Below are 25,271 nucleotides of genomic sequence, written 5' to 3' on the forward strand. Positions count from 1 at the left end.
CTTTAGCTTTTATAAAAAATTCTAAAATGAGATTTACAAAGAAAAGTTCAATCTAATGACTCTAATCTCTAAAAATGTAATTTAAAAAAATTAAAAATTTAATATTATTTATTATAAATTTTTTTAAACAATTTTTTTTTGTATTCTTTTGATGTTATTATTACTATAATACTATTATAAAATTAAAATCTTTTTTTTATATATAATACAATAAATTTTTTTACATTTTTTTATTTTTATTTTTTTTTTTATTATTTATAATAATTTATTTATTTAAAATTTCTGAAAGTATTTATATAAAATAATGTAAATTAATTTAAATTTAAAATTTAAATACTTTAGATAAGTTAAGATGTAAGAGAAAAGTGTAATCACATAATTTTTAATTGACTATCATGGTGTCTAATAAAATATTTGTAAATACTAAATATTAAAAAAAATATATTATTTTCTTATTTTTTGGAATCTAAAAATTTACCAGATATAGTTTTTATTTATTTAGATTTAAATATTTTATTTTGAAAAAAATATCAAAAAAAGTTCTAAAAAGGTTACAAATTACTTAATAAAAGTTTAAAATTTCTTTACTAAAAAACATAATATTATTTTGAATCATTTTAATACTTACCGGAAGTTAAATTCACTGGAGGTAAATTTCACCATATCATGTGATATTTATTATTATATTAAAATTTAGTTAAGTAGATCGGTAAAATGCATAACTTTAAATTTTTGTGTTTGAATAAAAATGTGTAAAAAAAGTTCTTTCTATTGACCATTTAAGTATGAATTTTTAAAGTTTTATTAACAAAAAGTTTCTTTTTAAATTATAAAAATACATAACTTTAATTAAACTATTACATCCATTTACTAACCATTTAATCTAGATTTTTATTAATTCGTGATTCATGTAAAAAGTAAAAAATCTAATTATTAAAAACTGGAGGTAAGTTATATATAATAATATATAAATAGCACAGAATCTGAAGACGTGGCAAATTAAAGTACGAATTTTTTAAATATGATGTAAAAACTAAAACCATTAGCATAAAATTATACCATTTGGCTAACTTCTTACTAGAAGTCCAGTAAAATTTTCAATAATTAGAAATAACTTTTCTATGAGTCTAAAAGTAAAAATCCATTATTCGTAACATTAAAAATAAGGCATTTTTTACCTTTAAGCCTATAAGTAATGTTCCAAATGGATCAGATCAGACTGGATTTGAGTTAAATCTGATCTGATCTGAATTCGAATCAAATTAAATCAGATTTGATCTGATCTGATTTAGATCCAAATTAAATTCGATCTGATCTGATCTGAATCTGAATTAGATTTGATCTGATCTGATCTGAATTCCAACTGATTTGATCTGATCTGGATCCAAATCGGTTTTCATAATTAAAAACATTTTTTGCAACGTTTTTTTATTACTATTGTTAAAAGACGTTATAAAACAACTTTTTATGGCAAATTATCAAACAAAAAAACATTTTGCAACATTTTTATTAAACAATTGCGAAAATGATTTTTTATTAGTAAATTATTAAATAAAAAATGTTTTTGCAACATTTTTTATTTATATAGTTAAAACCTGCTGCGAAAAACATTTTTATTTCATTAAATTACCAAATAAAAAATGTTTTGCAACGTTTTTCATTAATACAATTAAAAACATTGCAAAAGACGGTTTTTTTGTTAAATGCATAAATAAAAACGTTAAACGGCATTATTTTATGAAAAAAGATGCTGTTTCAGCATCTTTCGTATTATTTTATGAAAAAAGTTGCCAAAACAGCATCTTTTTTATTTTTTTATCAAAAAAAATGCTATTCATTTTTTTATCGTTAAAAATGCTAAAACAGCATATTTTGTATTATTTTGAGAAAAAAGTTGCCATTTCAGCATCTTTTTTTATTTTTTTTATCGAAAAAAATGCTGAAATGGCATCTTTTCATATTATTTTATGAAAAAAGTTGCTGTTTCAGCGCTTTTTCTTTTTTTATCAAAAAAAGATGTAAAATTCTTTTCGTTATTTTATGAAAAAGTTGCGTTTCAATTTCATCTTTTTCATTTTTTTTATCAAAAAAGATGACGAAACAGCATCTTTTCGTATTATTTTATGAAAAAAAATGCCATTTCAGTATCTTTTTCATTTTTTATCAAAAAAGGTGTCAAAATAGCATTTTTTGTATTATTTTATGAAAAAGTTGCCATTTGGCGTTTTTTTTATTTTTTTATAAAAAAAGATGCTGAAATGGCATTTTTTCATATTATTTTATGAAAAAAGTTGCTATTTCAGCATCTTTTTCATTTTTTTTATCAAAAAAGATGCTGAAATAGCATCTTTTCGTATTATTTTATGAAAAAAATTGCTGTTTTAAGCATCTTTTTCATTTTTTTATCAAAAAAGGTGCTGAAACGGCATTTTTTGTATTATTTATAAAAAAAGTTGCTGTTTTGACGTCTTTTTCATTTTTTTTATCAAAAAAGATGCCATTTTAGTATCTTTTCGTATTATTTTATGATAAAAAAATGCAGTTTTGGTATCTCTTTCATTTTTTTATCAAAAAAGATGCTGAAACAGCATCTTTTCATATTATTTTATGAAAAAAAAACCATTTTACAACAGTTTTTAATTATTTAATAAAAAAATGTTGCAAAACATTTTTTTATTTTAATTTAACAAATAAAAAACCATTTTGCAATGGTTTTAAATCATTTTAATAAAAAAATGTTGCGAAATGTTTTTTTATTTTAATTTAACAAATAAAAAACTATTTCGCAACGGGTTTTAATCATTTTAATAAAAAAACGTTATGAATAAGGTTGCTTGTTTAAATTTTTTCAAAATCCTACGATTAGTTTTGTCAAAATTTTACTATAGATTTATTATAGTTTTGGCAGAGTTTCGGCAGTTTCGGCATTTATAATAAGTTTCGGCAGTTTCACCTTTCTCCAAAGTTTCGCCAGTTTTTTAATATAACTTTAATATAGTTTCAGCAGAATTTCGCTTTTCGGCAAAACGCCATCTTGCCTAAACCCTTAAGTTTTGGCAAGTAACCTTAGTTGTGAAACATTTTTTTATTTCAATTTAACGAATAAAAAAAACCATTTTGCAATGGATTTTAATCATTTTAATAAAAATGTTGTGAAACGTTTTTTAACAATTAACATTTCGCAACGGTTTTAACTTCGTAACAGGGTGTTTTGATCTGATCTGATCCAGATCCAATCTGAATTTGCTCGAATCAAATCTGATCTGATTCGATTTGAATGAATGGTTGATCTGATTTGATTCGATTCGAATTGGATCAAATTTTTTTGATTCAGATTGGATCACAGATCATAAAATCTATGATTCAATCTGATTTGTCTCAGATCAGATTCGCAGATATGAATCGGATCAGATTTTTTTCGAAACATTACCTATAAGTAAGTCATTTATAGTGCTCAAAAAATTTATTGGACTTTTAATAAAAAGTAAACCAAATAACATAATTTGATGACAATAAACTTAGTTTTTATATTATATTTTAATAATTAGTACTTTGGTTTGCTATGATGTCAGATTTTACGCTATTATATAATTACTCCTAATTTTTGATATAGGACTCTCTACTTTATTTGCGGATCACAAATTAATTTAAAATCTATAGTAATGCATAAGATATATAATTCTTTATAATTCAGTTAACAATTAATAATTTTATGATGGAAAAGAAAAGGAATGAAGTGGATAGTAAAATTAAAAGAATAATATGAAAAATGAAATTGGAGTAAAGAGATGATGAAAAATAAAATGGGAGTGAATGGAATGATGTAAAATGAAATAAATAATGGAAAATAAAATGGGAGTGAAGGGGATAATGAAAATGAAATGAAAGTGAAATAGGATGATGAAAATAAAATAGGAATAAAATGGGATGATGTAAATGAAATGAGATAACAAAAATGAAATGGAATGTTGCAAAACAAAATGGAATGATGAAAAATGATATGAAGCAATATAAAGTGATAAAAGTGATGAAAAGTGATGTGGCATAATGAAAAATGATATGGAGCAATATGGAGTGATGAAAAATAATATGAAATAATATGGAGTAATGAAAAATGATATGGAGCGATGTGAAATAATAAAAAATGATATGGAGTATATATGAAGTCGAAATTAAAGCCCAAAAGTAGAAATATTTCAACTTGGGAAGGTCAAAAGTCGAATTAAAGTCAAAATGGTTGAAATTACATTATAGTCATGTGATTTTTATAATTATAATTTAATATAAAATTTTAAATGTGAATAACTCCGTCAATATTGATGCTACAGATATGAAATACATATCATTGGAATCCTCTCGATGAGCTGAATCCAACCGCGTAAAGATTATAAAAATTGAATCACTGTATGCGGAGATCGTTAACTTTGAATTTTAAAATTATTGTTTACTATAAAAATTATAAGACTATTTAATACCAAATTTTAAACGAGAATAACTCCGTCAATATTGATACTACAAATATGAAATACATATCATTGGAATCTTCTCGATGAGCTGAATCTAACTGTGTAAATATCATAAAAATTGAATCACTGGATACGGAGTTTGTTAACTTTGAATTTTAATATTATTGTCTACTATAAAATCATATAATTATGACGTAATTTTGACTATTTCGACTTTTGGAGGGGTTCAAGTCAAAATCATTTTGACCATTTTGACCATTTCAGAGGTCAAAATTAACCAATTTCAGTTTCATGTATAATATGGAGTGATAAAAAATGATATGAAGCGATATGGAATGATATGGGGCAATATGAAGTAATGAAAAATGATATGGAGCGATGTGAAGTGATGAAAAATGATATGAAGCAATATAGGATGATAAAAGGTGATATGGAGTGATGAAAAACAATATGGAGTGATATGGTGTAATGAAAAATGATATGGAGCAATATGGAGTGATGAAAAATGATATTGAAGCAAAAGGATGATGATAAATAAAAAGGATAATTAAAAACAAAATGGAAGCAAAGGGAATGATAGAAAAATAAAATAGAGGCGAAGGGAATATTGAAATAATAAAAAATAAAAGGAGCGAAAAAAAATAATAGAAAATAAATGAAAAGGAAGTGAAATGGATATAGAAAATGAAAAGAGAATAAAGTGATGATAGAAAATAAAAGAAACATTTTCAATAAAGAAAACAATAAAATAGCAAAATACTAGCAATAAAAGTGAATCATACCTTAAACCTTTTGAAGTTATTTGTTTTCTGAAAAATAAGTTAACAAGTTAGCATAAATGAAACAGAACATTAAACTAGCGAAGTAATAAGAAAATAAAAAAATCTTACCTTAAAGAAGTTCTAGCCATTTTGAAAATAATACTACAAAAAAGCAAAAAAAAAAATATGCATTACAGCTACTATGCATTTGTGTAATATAAAATTATCTAATGAATTTCACTGGGGTAAATCTAAAATTTTAATGCATTGTAAATCAAGATAAAATTCACTTCAGTAAAATTCACCGGAAGTGAATGTAAAATTAATCCTATTATTTTTTTAATTAATCATTTATTAATTTAATATATTTGTATTCTATAGATATATTTTTATATGTTTTTACAAAAATAATAACAAAATAATATATAATTATTTAAACTAAAGTACTTTATTTTTGGACTACATATTTTAAATTTTTGTGCCATTGATAGTTTTATTATAAATTATGTGACTATACATTTTCTTTAAACTAAAAAGTTAAAACAATATACCAAATATGGTAAGAAAATATAATGAATTAATATTGAGTAAAGAAGTGTGATATATTAAAAAAAGTATTATTTAGAATTAAAGTAAAAAAACATGAAATAGTAAATATTTTTATTCTGAACTATAATCTATTTTTTGTACAGATCAAGTACTTCAATCATAAATAAAGTGGTTAAATTCTTTTTAAATGATTTTTATGTGAAAATCATATAATATTTTGCCTGAATTATAAAATTATAAATTAGTCATAATTTTAGTTAATACATATTGGCTGATTGGGAAAATTGGACCTTAATCGTTTCCCTAAACTATTAATATTACGTAATCTGATTCTCTAAAAACTAAATAATTTCCTTTTTTTATGTGTTTTATGTTTTTATTATGTATATTATTAAGTAATCTATATAACGAATTGTCTCTCTACCTAACATTGTTCCAAATACTATGGTCTGTCAAAATATTTATTATTTATAACAGATGGGTTTCTAGAGTATTGATGTGAGTATATATATAATAAATGTAAAGTGGTCACCAGAAGTATATTTAAGTGGTGTAGTTTAATTTATTAGCTGACAATTGATATGATGGTCCCTCTTACTGATCACAAAAATATTTCACAAAATTTTAGGAACTTCCTTTATCGGCCGATATGTTTAAAATTTAAAATATAATATAAATTGATTTGTAAGTTGGTAAGATGTAATATTGCATTTGAGTTATTAAATTCAAAATATATCTTCTTGATTACTAAACAAGTTATCATTTTCCTATAATATAATTTTCTATATTACAAACATTTTCAACATAAACTTTTCTCATTATTTTTCACATTAATAATTGTTTTAAATACTTGAATATATTTATTACTTTTTTTCAGCAAGTCAAAGGAAAATTGTATAATTTATAATTATGCTGATCATTGATAATTTTGCCATATTTTTCAGTGAAAATTTTGATGTTAAAAATTTTATGGCCATTTAAAATTAGGGTTTTAGACTTGATGTGCTCTAGCTGTAGGTTCCGTAGTTACCTTGACATAGAAAATAGGGTAAGAACGACACGTTACAGGCGTGTATACCTATTGAGTCAAACAACTACGTATGACGAGTGGTTTAATAATATTAGAGTAGTTTTAATAGCCATTTCTTTTTGTAATTTTTCTGTTTTATTTTTACTCTAATAAAATCGCAAATGCACTGCGAAATTTTTTTTTTTAAAAAAATATAATCCATTCTTTTATTCTGATTCAGTGGATTTAATTGGATAAACAAAACAATATATTAGCTCTAAAATATATTTATTAAAATTTATTATCGATTTTTAAAGGGTATGATATTTTTAAAGCCTGTTAGATTTTGCTGGCATTAACATAAAAGTATTCATTTTACCATCACAAATATCATGAATATCATATATAGCAGAAAAAGCAATTATAATATTTTCCCAAATCCAAAATTCTATTTGAATAAATAAATAGAGTTAGGTATGATGATTTTTTTAATAAAAATGATGAGAAATATATATTGCAAATGGTAAGAAAAATATGTAACACGGCAAGCTATTATTAAATTAGTCCAGGACCAGTTAATCCTATATGTGGTAATGACAGTGTGTGACATAAAGTGACAAATATGATACAGTATTAGTATGTGAATTACATGTCTGAGCAGTTTTTATAAATTCAATTTTAAAAGTGATCGTGGGCATTTGTTACTTAAATACGAATAGAATTTTTAATTCCCTTTATATCTTTACATTTGTTCTATCTTAAAAATTTGTGAATGTTCCTCGTGTGATTGTTCACTTGAAATACTGGATCAAGATAAGATATGATTTTCCATCTATTATTATAGATTTTCATTAAAAAAAAAAAATGATATAAGGCTTTCTGCATTTCACAATTTTTAACTTTTTTAGTAATCACGTAAACCCGATTTACCAACCTTTCTGCTCAACAAAAAAAAAAAAAAAATATTTCCTTTTCTTTTTCTTCAATTTGGAGTTAATTCGTGTCACATTTTCTTCAACTTCTGGTTCTCACATGGCAATGTCTTCTACTTCTAATTCTATAAAAATATTTTCGGGTAGTTCACACGTTGAACTCGCTAAACTCGTAGCAAAGTATGTACCTTGCGAATTTTTAAAGGTCGTTTTTTTTCGTTTTAATAAATTATCAATCCAACCGATTTTTTTTACTTTTAATTCGTCATTTATCGTGTTCATATATCATTATACATAAAATGAATTCAGACGAATAGGAATAGATTTATCCAAAGTTGTCGTTTTAAAATATTCTAATCAAGAGACTTCAGTGACAATTGGAGAGAGTGTACGTGATGAAGATGTATTCATTATTCAATCAGGATGCGGAGAAATTAATGATAATTTAATGGAACTTTTAATCATGATAAATGCATGTAAAACTGCTTCAGCACGTAGAATTACTGCGGTAATTCCCTGTTACCCTTACGCAAGACAAGATAAAAAAGATAAATCAAGAGCTCCAATTTCTGCTAAATTAGTAGCTAATATGTTAACCGTGGCTGGAGCAAATCATGTTATTACTGTGGATTTACATGCTAGTCAAATTCAAGGCTTTTTTAATATTCCTGTAGATAATTTATATTGTGAGCCTTCTATGTTAAAATATATCAAAACTCATATATCTGAATGGCAAAATTCAATTATTGTTTCTCCTGACGCAGGTGGAGCAAAAAGGTATTTAGTACACAACAGTACACAATTCTTTTTATTCTTATGTAATCTCTATTTTTTCTTTCTCTAAAAGTTTGTTCTTTTTGTGCAGAGCGGCGTCAATCGCAGATCGTTTGAATCTTGAATTTGCTTTAATTCATAAAGAGCGTAAAAAAGCAAATGAAGTATCACGTATGGTTCTAGTTGGTGATGTTAGTGGGAAAACTGCAATTCTTATTGATGATATGGCAGATACCTGCGGTACTTTAAAAATGGCCGCTACAACTCTTAAAGAGCGTGGTGCCTCCAAAGTATACGCAATAGTGGCTCATGGTATTCTTTCTGGTAAAGCTATTGATGTAATTAACGATTCACAGTTGGAAAGTTTAGTAGTAACAAATACTATACCACATGATGACAAAAAAGCCATTTGTTCAAAAATTGATACCATTGATATTTCTCCTACCTTAGCTGAAGCTATTCGACGTACTCACAATGGCGAATCTGTTTCATTTTTATTTTCTCATGCTCCTGAATAAAATTACTTTTTAATATTTTATGATGCATAATGTTTTTTTTGCTAATAATGGATAATAAATAGAATATTTTTAAAAAGAAAAGAAAAAGAACACCTTATATTTTATTATAAAAATTTTTTATTGCTATAAATTATTATTTTACTAAATTTTTGCATAACAAATAAAAGATTTGAGCAAATTAATTCTTAGTTATTTAAATAATTTCTTCAATTTGTTGCATTTCATTCGAAATTTCTTCAAAATATTGATCCATTAAACGACTAGCTGAGTTACGTAATAATTGATCTTCTATCAATGTAACAGATTCTAATGCATCAATACCCTGCATACTTTCCATTAATTGCTTACCCTAGGTTAAAAAAATGTATATTGAAATATTAATATTTGAAATGATTTCATTTTAAACAAATTTAACTTACGTTTTGAACTTGTGTCAACAGCATTTCAATATAACCTAACCCTAAGCGAATCAAATCAAAATCTTGGGATCGAATATATTCTAAGAAACCTGATATATAAAGACATATGATTAAATCACGTGATTAAATCGCGTGATCAAAGCGCGCGGAAAAAAATTTTCGAGATTACCTGGCAAAAGTTCTTGATGGGGTAACGACCTCATAAACTCTGCTCCATGTGAAGCAATATTTATTAAGCCGTAGGCAGCTTCCTTTCGAATATCAAAGTTGCTATGAGTAGCAATAATTGAAAGAATTGGAATAAATCCAGTGTTAAACACTTTATCTAAAACGTCTGGGCGACGACTAAATTAATTGAATGCACAAGTTAGTTGGCCACTTAAACACGTTTTAAATAGTTTGTAATTACTCACGCTGCCGTTATATTGGACATAACCCACAAACTTTCCTTCTTGACTGGCCTAAAATCACGTGACTAAGTTATTATCGTTTTTACACTTTATAATAAAAATAGGAACTCGAATAAAAAATTTTTACCTGCAATCACTTTGAATAAATTCAATCATCGTTGGTAAGAAATCAGACTGTTGAATCAAGATATCTGTATTCTCATCAGGACCACTAGCAATATTACCCAATGTCCTAATTAAAGGTAATGCTAAAGGCCCATGGCCCAGCAACGGTCTCATGTGTTTAACCTAATAAAAATGTAACAATTTTTAATGCTAATTTGACTTAGGAACGCTGTAATAAATTTTTTAAATACCAAAAGTGAAGCAAGCCCTTCCTCCAACAATTGAGTGGTATATTTATTGTCTTTATCGCTAGTTATATAAGTTAATACCCAAGCAACCTCAGAGACAACTTCAAAGCTCTGTCGAATGACAAATTATAAAATTAATATTAAATTAATGACTAAATAAAATAATTAGACATTTATCTCTCAAACCTCATCAGTTTTTAAGTGACGCAAAAGGTGTTTATCGATACCTCCAGCAAAAAACTCGTCCAAACCAGCATTTGGGGTACGAGCAAGATTTGAGAGAGCGAAACAGGCTGTTTGGACAAGATTTACATCCTAATATAAATGCAACATTTATTATTAGTTTATAAACTCTAATGTAAGTAATAATTCTCAAAATTAGTTCGGAATTACCTTATAATCAAGCAAATTGATCAAGGGAATCAAAACACCATTCTTACGAAGTAAATCCCTATATTCAGGACTTTCTATTGCAATATTACCGATAGCCCAAGCAGCCTGATCTTGCAAGGACTGTTATAAAGCGTAAGTTATGCAATATATAGGTCACATATGATAAACGATTTAACGCGTCATTACAAGTCTAACTTACAATATTATCCCTTTCAAGGAAAGAGATCAAATACGGGACTGCTGTCAAAGCCTTATTAACAAACTCCTTAGGTCCAGCAGCAATATCTTTGTTTAAAGATGCATTATAGAATTTATCAAACAGATCGATGATATAGTGCACTATAACTTACAACACATACTTGTTATACACCAAGTAGCCTGAAGTTGTTCTTCCGGATCAATACCGGATAAGAATTTCTGTATAGTTTATCGATAAAAATGTTAAGATAGGTCTTGAAAGTTTACTCATTCATGATGAAAACAGGCAAATCACATACAATTAATATCTCAATACAATTTCCTTCAATTACAAACTGTTTTAAAGTATCCGGAGGATCCACAAGAAATTTACTTAAGTCTTGAAGACTTGAAAGTCTTGTATCACGGTTAACATTCTATAATCAATGATAGGCAGATATTTTACATTATAACGAAATTTGATTTTAATGTTTAATATTGTATTCATAAGATATCCAGGCAAAAAAAAAATAAATAAAAATTAGTACTGACACTCAGACCAGATTTCAACTTTTCAATGTCTTGCTGAGATAATGTAAATTCTGGTTCTACACATAAATGATTCACAATAAATTTAATTTATTACATTAAAATACTAAAAATTTAAAATCTGATCCAGGATATACCAGCATCATCATCATCTCTATAATTTTCGTGATGTTTGAAACGTTTAGCACTGATTAATTGTTCGCGTTGTCTTTTTCGAACTTGCGCATCGAGCTCAATACGTCGTTGTCTTGCTTCTTCAGTATTCCTAGGAAGACTATTACGCTTATATTTAGATTTATGTACGGCTGTTGGAGAAGGAGGAGGAGGCTGTTTGGGAGGACTTGAAGACTCGAAAGTAAAGGCATTCTCAAACTTATCTTTATTATTCGTGAAATCTATATTCATATTACTGAAGGAGTGAGAGTTGAATTTTACAAATTTTCTGTTACACGAATTTAGTTAAGCATTTATCTTGAATAATTCTGACCGGCACTATAAGTCAGTCATCTGTGCGTACAGTAACAAAGTTTAAAAAAAAATTCGAAATCAAAAGATAATGCCAATTCATTTATTAATATCTTCGGAATAAAATAATTAATTAAATTAATTCTATTAACATGAAGACATTGCCCGCTGACTTCCTTTTCCCGGCACACAAAGATATAATTTTTGTACTCCCAAAAATAAAAAAAAAGTAGTAAAATTTCGCATGAAGTAAAAAAAAAACTACAGTTGAAGTGTAATTGGTAATTAAGAACAAAATACCACTTTTAACATATAAACCGGATGATGTGTGAATTACTTCGTCAAATATATATAATAAATGTTATTGCTAATATAAGAATTTTTTTAAGTGTAAAGTAGTTGTAATACAATAAAACAATATTCTAGAAATGGGAATAAAAAATATATAAAAGTGTGAAATAACAATAAAAATGTTTATATTTAAGTCGATAGCGTTTAATTTTGAATACTTTTGTGGTTTTAATTTATATTTTAGGTTAAATATATGTTTTTTTTGTCGATTATAATTTTTTTTTTTGGTGGTGATATGAATGAATCGTAAAATGAGTAATAATGTGAAAAATATATATATATTTTTTTTTTAGATCAAATCCGCTACATTCATGGGCATTTCATCGATTTGTGTGTTGTAAAATTGTTCTGTGCAAAAAATAGAAAATGATCAAGTTAAATAAAATCCCCAAATTGTAAATGTATGTAAGTAAGTATAATAAAACAATAATCAATAAATTATACCTATGTCGCGGAGCATTCTAACATCTTCGCTCGTAACAAAGTTAATAGCAACACCTTTTCTACCAAATCGACCACCTCTACCAATACGATGAATATAATTTTCACGATTGGTAGGAAGATCATAATTGATGACCTGACAGAAAATATTGTTAAGTTTGTGTATTCTGGAAATTAATTTGCGAAAATTAATCTAATATACTTACCAATGATACTTGTTGAACATCAATACCACGAGCTAAAAGATCCGTGGCGATAAGTACACGAGAGGATCCGGAACGAAACTCTTTCATGATAACGTCACGCTGAGCTTGATCCATATCTCCGTGCATAGCGGATACAGTAAATTCTCGGGCATGCAATTTATCGGTTAACCAATCGACTTTTCTTCGTGTATTACAGAAAATAACAGCCTGGGTAATAGTCACGGTTTCGTACAAATCGCACAAAGTGTCAAGTTTCCAATCCTCCTTCTCAACGGCAATATAAAATTGCTATATATCATATCAAAAGTCACAAGTGAGTCTATGTTGCATTAAACCAAAATTTTACATAAGCTACTTGCCTTAATACCTTCCAATGTTAATTCGTCACGCTTAACTAGAATTCTAACGGGTTCACGCATAAATTTGGTGGTCACTTCCAGAACATCAGCTGGCATCGTAGCAGACAAGAGAACTACTTGGGTGCTTGGAGGAAGGAGCTGGAAGACATCATAGATTTGTTCTTTAAAACCACGTGACAACATTTCATCTGCCTCATCCAAAACAAACATCTTGATATGATCCGTTTTTAAAGCACGCCTGTTTATCATATCAAATACACGTCCGGGTGTTCCAACGACTACGTGGGCACCAGCTTCGAGCTTTTTAATTCCTTCACGAACGTTTGTACCACCAATCGAAGCATTGCATTCAACGTTCATGAAATCGCCAAGTGCAATTACTACTTTCTGAATTTGTTGAGCCAATTCACGAGTCGGAGCAAGTACAAGAGCTTGACACTGATTAATGGACATATCAAGCTTTTGTAAAATAGAAATAGAAAATGTAGCAGTCTTGCCCGTTCCCGATTGCGCTTGGGCAATTACATCATGCCCTTTTATAACAGGGAGAATAGCTCGCTGTTGAATAGCCGAAGGTTTTTCGAACCTAAAACCATAAGTTTAATATTACATATAGTCTGTCTGCTAGTATTTATTTAAATTAAATAGAATCGATATATTTTACCCGTAAGCATAGATACCCCGGAGAAGTTCAGGTTTAAGATTCATATTATCAAAGTTGTCGACCACTTCTTCCCAGTTGGACTAATTTTTAAAAGTATATGTTAATGAAACAAATTACTTAATTTTTATGATTTAAATATCTAAATTATTTATGTTCGCATAACTTACCTCAATCTCTGCATCCGGGATATCATTAAATTCTTCGTCTCTATTAATCAAGCAAAAAAATTGATTAGCATCACAATGAAACGATATGTTAACATGATATGGATAACTACTAGTCATTTTTTGCTTATACTAAGTGATCGAAAGCAAGAAGGGAACTAAGTATTGACATCTCTAAAAGCATAACACTTAGCGGTTTTCTAAATAATTTATAAATCTCATAAATCATCTCTCGTAATGATCAAATGAAGTTACTATATTCATTCTTTTAGCACAGATAATCTCTTTATTGTACTGTTTTCAAAACTACTTTATGTCCTTTGAACAATAAATACATAAGTTAACTTGATACTTACTTACTCATACTTGAAAGATGGAAGGAAATTCTCAAGATTTAATGTAGTAAAATTATAGATTAAAAAAATATCTCGATTGTTTATAAAAATTTTTTGAAAAAAAAAAAATTTTTTTTTCTCTGATGTACAATTCAGGGTGCCGAGTCCGACTATCTCCCTTTTTTAAAAGTTGCCCTTTAATTCTTTCCACGTGGCAATTGTACTCCCTAATTTGTAATATCAATATAAATTAGCATATCTTAACTGCGGAATTGCGGTAACTGCGGATTGAAATATAACACAAAATTTAGAACTAAAATTGGTGGCATCATTCCCTTTTAAAATATGTTCTATTTAAGTTTCATGTTTGAACAATTACCATGGAGAGGCGTGTTAGAGTTTCGTAAAACGACTATAAGAAATTCTGAACGCGTTTGCTTGAACTTTCCTATACGAAAAAGTTTGGGTAGCGTAGTACAGGTAAACATGCGTTATAGTTCAACTTTAACCTATTTAAGACCATATCAAAAAGAATGCATTGATACCTGTCTAAGCAAGTTTCTTGATCATAAAGTTAACCGCCAAATTGTATCGTTACCTGTAGGTAAGTCGGACAAATAAATTTACAATATTTACGCGCATTTCTTGTATATATAAAGTCAAAATTATATTAATCCCTGAGAATTTATATTATAGGAAGTGGAAAAACGGTAATTGACATTACATCAAAAAGATACGGCAAATCATAATCACACGTGTTAATATCGAAAGAATTTATACATCGATAGGTTATCTTTTCAAATTTAATTAAACAAATTCCATCTCCTTTTCCTGATGCCGATAAAGTTCTTGTACTCGCTCACCGAGAAGAATTGATTGATCAGGCATTTAGTCAAATTAAAAAACATTCAGATTTGGTAGGAATCGTTTATAAAATTTCTTTATTCCAGATAAAGGAATAACAAATTTTACAGTCGATTGAAATAGATCAAGGTGGAAGGAGAGCAAAAGGAGATGCAGAAGTTATTCTTGGTAGTGTAAATACACTTGGAAAATTAGAATCACATCGCATTGAAAAATATAATCCATCTCACTTTAAGGCTATTATAATTGACGAAGTAATTTGTTTTAGTAATTGTTTGTTGTTAATCATTGGTGAATATTATTAATCAATACATACGATATACTTATAATAGGCTCATCATGTTGCGGCATCGTCTTACCGCAGAATTCTAAAGTATTTTGGTGCCGATAAGAAAGAAACTCATTTGTTTGTTTGGGGATGTTCTGCTACAGTTCGAAGATATGATGGATTAGCGCTAATAAATGCATTCGACGAGATTACATATCATAAGGACTTCTTGGATATGATTCGGGAAAAATGGTAAGTGATAAATTCAGTATATTTAACCGTAGACTTATAGTGGAATTATTCTAATTAAGCATTCATATGTAGGCTTTGCAATCTCAGGGTAACTACAATAAAAACCAACGTTGATTTATCCAAAGTTAGAAGCTATAAGGAAGATTTTCATATGAATGATCTCTCCAAATATCTCAATGTGGATTCGCGTAATAATGTTATTGTGCGTACATATCTTGAACTGGCAGGTAAGTCTTTTGTTCCATTATTATTTTGTTATTTGACAAAATGTGAGCTTATTACTTATGTATTCTTATTTAAAGCGCAGAGAAAATCCACGTTGGTTTTTGGGGTAGACATTAAGCACATTGAAAGTTTGACAGCAATATTTAAAAAGTATGGACTTGATGCTCGCGGAATAAGTAGTAAAACGAAGTCTCATATTCGTGCAGAAACCCTAAAAGAATTCAAAGAAGGAAAGTTCCCTGTTCTAGTGAATTGCGGTATATTGACCGAAGGCACTGACATACCAAATATTGATTGTGTAATAATGAGTAGACCAACCAAATCACCTGTACTCTTTCAACAAATGATTGGACGCGGAATGCGTCTTTCTCCAGAAAAGGAGGATTGTTTGGTATTAGATTTTATCGATTCTTATAGCCAAATTCCCGATTTAGTTACTACTCCTACTTTGTTAGGATTAGATCCTACAATGGAAATGAAGGGTGAGTTTTGTGTAATTAATTATTGCGTGATTTTTATATTTATTTAGTCCTTATTACCTTGCAGATGAGAATTTAGAATCACTTTACGTACACAAGAAAAAAGAAAAAAAATCAAAAATAACAATAGATACACCAACAAAGATTCATATAACAGAATATAGTAATCCTTTTGAAATTATTGATGATTGCTCAGGAGCAAAATACATTGGAAGTATTTCAGAGAATGTATGGCTTAGAGTCGGAGAAGACTCGTATGTTATATCATTACAATCTTATGGGACAATAAAAGTAAAAAAAGAAAATGGTACGAAATTAATTGCGTATTTATATTAGTTCTTATTTATGATATTGTAATTTATTATTGTTTAATGTTTTGTAGGAACATATTGTGCTATAAAACGTAAAAAAATTTCCAGAATGGTTAAAGGTACTATGAAGCATTATTATGTTATAGAAAATTTACCCATTACGAGTGATTCATTATTTTCCACGATACGTGCCTGCGATAGATGGATTAAAGAAAAATGTGGAATAAAGACCGCGAATACTATAGCTTCGCGATATGCCAAATGGCGAAATCATCCATTAACAAAACAACAGACCAATTGGTTGAAAAAAAAATTAGTTAGCTTGAGCGAAGAAGAATTGAATCGATTGAATAAAGGTCAAGCATCAAATTTGATGACGAAGATAATTGAAGGTGCTGAAAGAAATTGGAAATTAAAGCAAAAGCAAAGATTGATAGTTGAAAAAAAGAAAGAAAAGGAGAAAAAGAAAAAAGAAAAATATAAAGTTAAAGTAGGGCCTCTGAAATAAAATATTAACAATTTCCTGTTTGGATCTGTTTTGTTATTAAGTCGACTTTAATAAAAAATAATAATTCATTGACGCATATGTATTATCAGTAAATATTTCTCTATTTTTGAGGACGAATTTTTTAGTGTTACTCTGTACGACCGATTATTTCTGTATCTTACAAAAAACACAGCTAGTGTATTTATTTGTTACAAAATAAAATTACAAATCGTCTAATAATTTACAAATCTGATTTGAATTTTCTAAAATTAATTTTTAATAAATAATTAAAAGAAACCCGCTCACATAAATTTTGAAAATAATAATATTAAAGGATTATTTTAGTACAAAAACACAAAGAAAACGCCCAAACCGAAACTAAGCATGGCATATAATGAAGTTCCAAATAAAGATGTAGCAGAATTTTCTGAATAAGAATCGTAATTATCATAATTATAAGATTTACCATTGCTATTTTTAACATTACCATCTCTTAAACTCTTAGGGCTATATATGGTCCACCATTCAGAAGCACCATTTGTCGTTTTTAAAAATTTACTAATAGTATTCGCATATTTACCAGATCGATCTCCGTAATAATCTCTAGCCTTATATAAAGCAGGCAAAAGAATAGCTTCACCTTCCTGGCCAGCATCCTGATTTTTTAAAGGAATTAAGTAATCAACGGCATTTTGGATGGTAGCGCCATCCTTTGTTCTAATTTCCCATAAATTTGTTCCATTTATTTTTTGGGATAACAAAGCAATGTATGTTAATGCTTCTAAATTAAAACATTGATAATGATATGGTTTTGTTCGTTTACTCTCCATTGGCTGTTCTCCCGATTTTAATATCATATTTTGAAATGTTGTTTCGGAAAATTTTCTTATGAGATTTCTTGCTTCATCTATTCTTCCGGAAAATTCCAAGTATGTCGCTAATTGTGCTACATAAAATGTTGCATGATTATTTGATCTTTTGAATGCTTGTTTTCCCAAGTTGGAATTCATTAACCAATTTGAAAAATCCGAAATCCAATTCCTTATTCCTTTGTCAATATTATCATTCCATGCACGTGATTTTTCTAGAATTCTAACCGCAACTGGAATATATACCTAAGAAAAGCAGAAAAGCAAGGGTTAATATGTACTGTAGCACGTATCGTTAAATTACAAGATAAAACAAATATACTGACATATAAGCGCGTATCAAGAATTCCTTCTTCTCTTCCTTTCCATTCTCCTGGACCTCTTTTTATTTGACCATAAATAACTTCAGGTAACATACTAGTTTCTTCGTTAACAAACCAAGTATCCAACAACTGTACGGCTTTTTCGGCAAAATTTTCATCCCCGTGTAATTGATAAAAAATCGATAAACTTAATACATCTCTAACCATATTTCTAGAATCAACTGGATCTGATAGGTTTCTAACATCAGGATTATATAATCCGTCGCGTGGCTTGTAGGGACATTGAGTTTCCGGATCAGTGACATTTTTTATACCTTTACAAGATGGCCATAAATATGGTGCATATGAGATATATTCTCGTTTATTACCATTCGGTGGTGTAACTGTTGTGTTCATTACTGAATATGGACTATCGTTTTTTAAAGCTATTGAAGCTGTCGAATTTATTGATTTTAACGCTGGATTTGGATTATTTGAAGAAAAATTATGTGACTTAAAGTATTCTAATCCCTCGATTGTAACATAATCGACTTTTAATGATACTATAAATTAGAAATAATATCGTGAAATTAATGTGGCAAATTAAAGACAATCATAAGATTACTAACTTCCGAAAGAACTTACTTTGAGCGATGATTGTTTTTAGCGACATACAAAGATTAATGATAAAAATTATGGTAAAAATTTGTATATTTTTCATTGTTCAAAGAGAAAAAAAGTTACAATGAAAATTTAGAACTACAAAAGAGAGAGAAAATCCCTTGGACTAGATATTTTTATTTCCGATACGAAAAGACTTTATAATCGATCCAGCGATTTAACTAAAAATTAAAATTTGGAATCTAGTCCAAGGAATAGGAGCTGAGCTAAATTTCTAAGGGCGACTTTGAAAAGCCGTCAAAGACCCATTTCCTCCAAGTTGTTACTCTATATACTTGAGAATTGAAGTGACACAAATTTAAATTAATAATTTCCATTAGTGGAGATCTAGTAAAATAAAACAAAGCATGTATGATCGATCTATTTTTAGTTCAATCGCGATTGTTGTGCTTTGTATCGCTTTGTTCTCTTTGTTACTTCATATTCTTTGTGATTTTCGTTCACTATTTCATTTGTTTCACATTTCTTGTCAAGGTTAGGGTTTAGCCTAAGACGTTTAGGTTAAATTTAACGAACTTTGAAACAATGAAATCGGATTATCTATTAGCTGTTATGCATTGTTGTATAAATTATAGTTTATTTCTTTTATACGAGCTCAATGGTATGCATTAGATATTAGGTGGTTGTTACGAAGTTACACCTCTCAGTCAGTGTTTTAATCCGTGGACTTAAAATTTGTAAAGGGAACTAATATTTATATTCAAGTAAAAGAAAATTATTTATGTTTACTCTTCGCTTATAAAATCGTTAATTAATATTGTACTTGCATAAAGTTGAAATCTACAATTTACTAAATATTACAAGAAAGCAGCCAATTTTTTGTTATTTAAAATTTCTTAATATTTCGATCCAACTAGCACCCAGATAACTGTTTTTTGAGTGCAGTCATGTCGTGGTCCTTCTGATTTTGTTAAAAAAGAAATGGTGGATATCGTTAAAATGAATTAACATAAATTTCTTTCTATTTTACCTTGTTTGTATGCAATAACTTTTTATGAACGTGGTTTTGCTGTTTAATAAATTGTTCTAGTGCCTCATTTAATTCAGCTTCGTCGACTGCATCTAGATAACATTAACGGAAGTCAGAATTATTCATCATTTTTAGCAAAATAATTTAGTTATCATACAAAGTTGCTTCAAATTGTTATCAAGATTCCGCCCTAACTTTTGGGATTGCGTGTGAAGCTTTGCGAGGTTATCTAATGTTTTTGCCGTCATTATCTGTTAAATATTCATATTAAAAACGTCTAAACTGATGCAAAGAAATCGTATCTTGAATTTTATTAAATTAAACCTGGTAATTCTCAAGATCAAGCCTTAGTTTCTTGATGTATTCTTTCTCACGTTCTAATCGGTTATCAATCTTTCTTTTCACATTTGACGTAATTTCTTTCCTACATAACGAGACGAGCAATTAGAAAATTTCTATATGATTAGTGTTTCAATTCGACATCCGCGGATGGGCACATTTAGAGATATTCCAAGAGAAATTAACAGCGAGTAAATTCAATTCGTTGTTAATTTGTTTTTTGAGGAAGCCTTTATTTTAGATTCTATGTTGCCATCCGGATCGATATTCTTACATTTCGTTAACCCAAATGGTTATAATACCACTTTCACCATCAATCATTTCCTTAGTTTTTTCTAATCGTGCTCCTTGTTCACGTTCAAATTTGTTTAATTTTGATAAGGACCTTCTCTTGGTTTTAGCTATAGTAAGCGTTATTGTTTGAAATATTTGTGTATTGGTGCCAGCCAAGGAGGTTTAGTATTATTTATCTTAGATCGAGTCGTATATTATACTCAAAAAATAAAATTTGAGATAATTGTAACTCACACTGAAGGAGTCCAATCAACTCAGCCATATCATTGCTCCTTCATATTGAAAAAAAGTTCATATTTACTATAAATTTTATAACAAAACTCCACAATTAATTTTTTACCCGGTACTTCTTTCATTGTCCTCATCAATATCGTCGTCGCGTTTATAAGTATTTCTAAGCGCATATTCTTCTTTGTCAAATAGGGCTCGATTTCTTCCCATTATAGTGTTGTCATTATTGATTTGGTGGTTAGCTCTCTTGATTGTATTCATTACTGCGCCATTTTTATTGGATTTTTGCGGACCTAAGTCGAGGTCATTGTTAAAAGAATAGATAATAAGAGATAACCGAAAAAAATAGAAATAGTAAGAAACCAGCTTGATTAAAAAAGTTGGCTGCCGATGTAGCTTTCTTCCTAACGTTTTCCCCAGTTAAAGTGCGTTTTCTCATTTTAAAATTAATTAATTAAAAGAAAATTTAATGCGATTATATACTTAATGAGTTTATTTAAGTTGCACAAACTTATATTTCCTTAATTCCTTTTTTTATTTATGTTTTTATTATTTTATTATACTATATAGATATTAATAATCGCGTGTTGATCTCGTCATCTCGATCACTTAATAAGAACTAGGATTCTAGGAACGCGTTTTTTTCCTTATTACTATATTATTTTTCTTAAAAATGGCTAAAATAAAGAAAGTTCCCGCTGCTAAAGGCGATGACGGTATTAAACTAATCTATTACAATTGTTAATAGGGTTAATATTAATTCTTTTAAAAATTATTAAAAATAGCAGAACAAATGATCGTGGATTATTTGAGAAAGACGAATAGACCTTACAGTGCTAGTATCCTTCCAATAATAACTTGTATATAATCTATACTTTTTTTTATCACTACTACAAATAAATATAATAGCCGATGTTTCAAATAATCTTCATGGAGCTATAACTAAGACGGTCGCACAGAAGGTGTTGAACGCTCTTGCAATTAAATCCGAAGTTCGTCAGAAAGTCTATGGGAAGCAAAGTGTTTATGTCATTAATCAGGTAAGTTTATCGGAAACTCAGTTCTTACTAAAGATTTGATCTTAATTTATTTTAAATATAGGAACAATTCGAGTCACCTTCACAGGAAGAATTGAATGATATGGATTCAAAAATCGAGGAACTTAAGAAGGAAGTTGATAAATACAAGGAGAAAAATAGACAATTAACGTCAGGTATGTGAAATTTTAAGTTTAATTCTATAAGTCATAAGACAATTAACTTTAATTTCGTGTTGACTAGAATTGGCTACATTGAATAATTCTCTTACTAATGAGCAATGCGAGGAGAGGTATATAAGGGTTTTTCGAGTGAACGTGTAGAGAATAATCTCTAATTGCAAAATTTTAATTTTCACTTAAAGACTGAAAGTTCTAACCGAACAGGTAAGTCGCGTATCTGCATCGCTAAGATAAAGTTACATTATTTTTATGAAAATTTATTTATTTAAATTCAGAACAGGAAATATGAAGAACGGCTAAAAGAATTACAGTCAGGCACTAAACAATTTTCTGTTGATGATGCAAAACGAATTGATGAAAAGTTTGAGAAAAATCGTAAATTCTGGAGACAAAGAAAAAGAATGGTAACGTTATTTACTTTCAAAAATCTTTCTTTCAAAAATATTGAAGATGCTTTGTTAATAGTTTGACGAGATTGTCTCGACAATATTGGATGCTATTGATATGAAGAAAAAGGTATTTGAGGTAAGTTAGAATCACAGGTAAATATTTTAGGGCCGATATTAACTTTTTTACGGTTAAATAATAGGACGAGGAATTGTTTATCGAGAGAGATCCTATTGATATCAACGAGGATCCATTGAAAGATTTGTAAAGTTCACCTTTGAACAACCTAAATTAGCCTTCGCATAATAATGTAATAATTCTTGGCCAACTTTATACTTAATTTTAATTTTTGCTCCGAGTATATAAGATTTCTAATATAACTGCGGTCTAAGTAGAATTCAATCAAAATTTTCTTTTTTTGACAGAGTTAAGTTGACATAATTGACTAACCAAACCTATAAGTAAAAGTTTCATAATAAATAGTCTGTCATAAGATGATCACAAATCTATGAATCTTTTTTACGTGCATACATCTGATAATTTTGTTAATGAAATTCCGATTGGCGGTTACATATGATTAGCGCGGAGAACAACAGGCTCGCCGCAGGTTTGGGTTGACATATCTGAATGGGGTTATATAAATTGATGCGTTTGTTGGGGTTGGTGTTGCCATAAAATCTGAGAATCAGTAAACAGCATACATATCTAAAAAATTGATTCTTTAATATACAAGTTAGATTTACTTCTTAGATTTCTTAGATAAATATCTTCTTACTGATATTACGATCCCCATAAGCAAATTCATAAAAATGTCTCCCGGTCATAACTTTAACGACAATCCTTCAAACTCAACTTCACCTATTATGAATTCATATATTGTGCACGTTGGCGAGCAAACTTTTCGTCTTTATCGCTCATCAGTAACTTTTGATTCTCCAAACTTTTTTACTCAAACCTTTCTTTGTGACGAGGTGCCAGGAGAAAATGATGATATTGTAAACTCAGTAACTACGCGAATAGATAAGATGAATATTATTTCTCCGGACAACATTGGAAAAGCTAACGATCTTAGCAGTGTTGGGGAAACTGATTATAACAAAGCTAAGTCTAGCACTAGTACTCAAACATATGTTACTTCTAATACTTCCGTCAAGGAAATCACGATTGATAGAGACCCTCGATCGTTTGAAGTTATTTTAAGATATCTTCGAGGATATAATATATTTCCACTTTCTTCTGTTAACTTACCGCCTGGGATGTCACTTGACTTGTTTAGAGAAAGTTTATTAGAAGACGCGCGTTATTATGGTTTATGTCGACTCGCACAACTTCTTCAAGCCGAAACTCCGAAACCTTTAAGTTATAAAGACCCTTTCACTTCAGCCGATAAGATTCTTTTATCATTGCGTGACGTTCCAATCCATAAAGAATTCATAAAGTCCAATTTTGAGGGATCTTCCGCTATTGAATTTTTTACAGGTGCTGTTCTTACACTCGAATTAGAGTCTTCTGATGCCTCAATACGTTTTCATACAAAATTTTTGAATGAACAAGATCAAAAGGCTTTAGAAACTTTGGGCGACATTTGTGGGGAAAATTCTCAAATCCAATTCTCAAGACAGTTGAGCACAAATTGGAATATGCGAGATACATTGAACGGAATACGTTTAGAAATTGATGGAGTTCAAGTTACAGGAGTCGATATTGCCTCTTTAGTTGGATCTTATAATCCAAGAGCAAAAGCTTTGGAAGATATGTTTCGCCAATCTGAAGGTAACAAATTGGTTATTTATGCCCAAGAATTTGTTTTTAGGTTAGACCATCAATCATATATTCCCAATGAAAATGATGAAAATCAAGTTAACATTGATGATAAGAATGAACTTGGTAATGGGATTATTTATACCAGCAATAACGGAACAGCTGAATCCAAGGATTATGAGAATCAAGTTCAAAATGGAAATGACACTGAAAATAAAAAAGACAGCAGAAATGATATAATTGATGGAAATAGAATAATTGATGGAAATAGTATAATTGATGGAAATGGTAATAATAAAGGGAATAACAATAATAATAAGGCTATAAAACCAGTTTATCTTGGAGTTGTATGGGCTAAAGGATGGACTCAAGAATGGTGGGCTTGGAATGAATACAGAATGAAGTTAGATACTCTCCAATAATAATAGATTATTTTTATTTTAATTGTCATATTTATATTATTTTAGTTATAAAATTTTGGATTTATTTTCCATTCTTTTATTCATAGCCTTTTTTTTATTTTTTATTTTTTTTTTATACAAGGGGCATATGATTTATCTCAAGGCTCAAGCATGCTATTAAACCAAAAAATTTCATTGTTAGTGAAGATCAAAACATATATAATATATCATACAAATATTCCTAAATTATAAATAAAAAAATATAATTGGAAAAACAGAATCATCACTTTTAATTTTGGATCATGTGAAACTCGTGATATCGTGGGTTTTTTTTTCGCTTTATTACTTAATATACATTTAGTATAAATAATTCATATATTAATAATTTTAATTAAGTAAATGTTAAGGCTTGGTGGTCTAGTGGCATGATTCTCGCTTAGGGTTGTCCTCTGAATTGCGAGAGGTCCCGGGTTCAATTCCCGGCCAAGCCCAGTCGGCCTTTTTTCTTTTACTACCACACTTCATTTTTTCCGCAAGCATAATTTCGGAGTTATCTGTATTGCATCAAAAAAAAAAAAAAATTTAAATAATCAAAGCTGGAACGAAATCCCATTAATACAAGACATGCAAAAATCT

General features: G+C 28.7%; 8 protein-coding genes across 10 annotated transcripts; 4 read left to right on the forward strand and 4 right to left on the reverse strand.

Annotated features, from left to right (window-relative positions):
• Positions 1–7,739: 7,739 nt before the first annotated feature.
• On the forward strand, positions 7,740–9,080 carry OCT59_029696 (uncharacterized protein). The gene is made up of 3 exons (XM_025309390.2): positions 7,740–7,897; positions 8,027–8,494; positions 8,583–9,080. Exons 1-3 carry the CDS (start codon positions 7,818–7,820, stop codon positions 9,007–9,009), a joined length of 975 nt encoding a protein of 324 aa, XP_025175528.2. The 5' UTR covers positions 7,740–7,817; the 3' UTR covers positions 9,010–9,080.
• A 30-nt stretch (positions 9,081–9,110) lies between these two features.
• OCT59_029697 (uncharacterized protein) lies at positions 9,111–11,715 on the reverse strand (the record flags this gene model as incomplete). Of its 2 annotated transcripts, XM_025318670.2 has the most annotated exons (13): positions 9,111–9,358; positions 9,429–9,517; positions 9,598–9,773; positions 9,842–9,889; positions 9,966–10,126; positions 10,195–10,302; positions 10,378–10,506; positions 10,585–10,704; positions 10,784–10,869; positions 10,944–11,001; positions 11,082–11,198; positions 11,314–11,369; positions 11,448–11,715. In XM_025318670.2, the coding sequence occupies 13 exons, from the start codon at positions 11,713–11,715 to the stop codon at positions 9,203–9,205; spliced, it is 1,572 nt and encodes a 523-aa protein (XP_025175527.1). In that variant the 3' UTR covers positions 9,111–9,202. The 2 variants fall into 2 exon arrangements, with proteins under 2 accessions (XP_025175527.1, XP_065994832.1); XM_066145665.1 differs by having other exon boundaries at positions 9,111–9,517.
• A 136-nt stretch (positions 11,716–11,851) lies between these two features.
• OCT59_029698 (translation initiation factor eIF4A) lies at positions 11,852–14,449 on the reverse strand. The gene is made up of 7 exons (XM_025318669.2): positions 14,317–14,449; positions 13,964–14,003; positions 13,797–13,876; positions 13,133–13,718; positions 12,774–13,061; positions 12,571–12,703; positions 11,852–12,474 (listed from the first exon to the last, which is right to left on the reverse strand). The coding sequence occupies exons 1-7, from the start codon at positions 14,322–14,324 to the stop codon at positions 12,416–12,418; spliced, it is 1,194 nt and encodes a 397-aa protein (XP_025175526.1). The 5' UTR covers positions 14,325–14,449; the 3' UTR covers positions 11,852–12,415.
• A 191-nt stretch (positions 14,450–14,640) lies between these two features.
• OCT59_029699 (uncharacterized protein) lies at positions 14,641–17,246 on the forward strand (the record flags this gene model as incomplete). The annotated part of the gene is made up of 9 exons (XM_025326569.2): positions 14,641–14,899; positions 14,992–15,005; positions 15,084–15,212; positions 15,270–15,413; positions 15,492–15,679; positions 15,752–15,906; positions 15,982–16,386; positions 16,451–16,690; positions 16,766–17,246. 9 exons carry the CDS (start codon positions 14,641–14,643, stop codon positions 17,200–17,202), a joined length of 1,971 nt encoding a protein of 656 aa, XP_025175525.2. The 3' UTR covers positions 17,203–17,246.
• Positions 17,247–17,352: 106 nt separating this feature from the next.
• Positions 17,353–19,025, reverse strand: OCT59_029700 (uncharacterized protein; the record flags this gene model as incomplete). Its single annotated transcript, XM_025311053.2, has 3 exons — positions 17,353–18,296; positions 18,377–18,915; positions 18,998–19,025. 3 exons carry the CDS (start codon positions 19,023–19,025, stop codon positions 17,523–17,525), a joined length of 1,341 nt encoding a protein of 446 aa, XP_025175524.2. The 3' UTR covers positions 17,353–17,522.
• Positions 19,026–19,886: 861 nt separating this feature from the next.
• OCT59_029701 (uncharacterized protein) lies at positions 19,887–21,306 on the reverse strand (the record flags this gene model as incomplete). Its single annotated transcript, XM_025318668.2, has 8 exons — positions 19,887–19,934; positions 20,004–20,095; positions 20,161–20,254; positions 20,328–20,427; positions 20,617–20,743; positions 20,871–20,908; positions 20,977–21,160; positions 21,231–21,306. The coding sequence occupies 8 exons, from the start codon at positions 21,304–21,306 to the stop codon at positions 19,887–19,889; spliced, it is 759 nt and encodes a 252-aa protein (XP_025175523.2).
• Positions 21,307–21,540: 234 nt separating this feature from the next.
• Positions 21,541–22,804, forward strand: OCT59_029702 (uncharacterized protein; the record flags this gene model as incomplete). Its single annotated transcript, XM_025318667.2, has 9 exons — positions 21,541–21,583; positions 21,653–21,706; positions 21,777–21,907; positions 21,969–22,080; positions 22,148–22,196; positions 22,269–22,290; positions 22,362–22,490; positions 22,552–22,611; positions 22,676–22,804. The coding sequence occupies 9 exons, from the start codon at positions 21,541–21,543 to the stop codon at positions 22,739–22,741; spliced, it is 666 nt and encodes a 221-aa protein (XP_025175522.1). The 3' UTR covers positions 22,742–22,804.
• A 337-nt stretch (positions 22,805–23,141) lies between these two features.
• OCT59_029703 (uncharacterized protein) lies at positions 23,142–24,921 on the forward strand (the record flags this gene model as incomplete). 2 transcript variants are annotated; one of them, XM_025318666.2, is made up of 1 exon in its annotated part: positions 23,142–24,921. In XM_025318666.2, one exon carries the CDS (start codon positions 23,283–23,285, stop codon positions 24,654–24,656), a length of 1,374 nt encoding a protein of 457 aa, XP_025175521.1. The 2 variants fall into 2 exon arrangements, with proteins under 2 accessions (XP_025175521.1, XP_065994833.1); XM_066145705.1 differs by having other exon boundaries at positions 23,730–24,656.
• Between the last annotated feature and the right edge of the window lie 350 nt (positions 24,922–25,271).

Source organism: Rhizophagus irregularis, chromosome 9, assembly GCF_026210795.1.
Source record: "Rhizophagus irregularis chromosome 9, complete sequence".
Classification (NCBI taxonomy): Eukaryota; Fungi; Glomeromycota; class Glomeromycetes; order Glomerales; family Glomeraceae; genus Rhizophagus; species Rhizophagus irregularis.

Excerpts from the sequence above, each read along its gene's own strand:
- OCT59_029698 (XM_025318669.2), bottom strand. Across the intron at positions 13,719-13,796 it reads CGGGGTATCTATGCTTACGG|GTTCGAAAAACCTTCGGCTA; the intron begins GTAAAATATATC and ends TTATGGTTTTAG. Across the intron at positions 12,475-12,570 it reads TAGAATGCTCCGCGACATAG|AACAATTTTACAACACACAA; the intron begins GTATAATTTATT and ends TTTTTTGCACAG.
- OCT59_029696 (XM_025309390.2), top strand. The coding sequence starts at position 7,818 with ATGGCAATGTCTTCTACTTCTAATTCTATAAAAATATTTTCGGGTAGT. Across the intron at positions 7,898-8,026 it reads CTCGCTAAACTCGTAGCAAA|ACGAATAGGAATAGATTTAT; the intron begins GTATGTACCTTG and ends AAATGAATTCAG. Across the intron at positions 8,495-8,582 it reads GACGCAGGTGGAGCAAAAAG|AGCGGCGTCAATCGCAGATC; the intron begins GTATTTAGTACA and ends CTTTTTGTGCAG.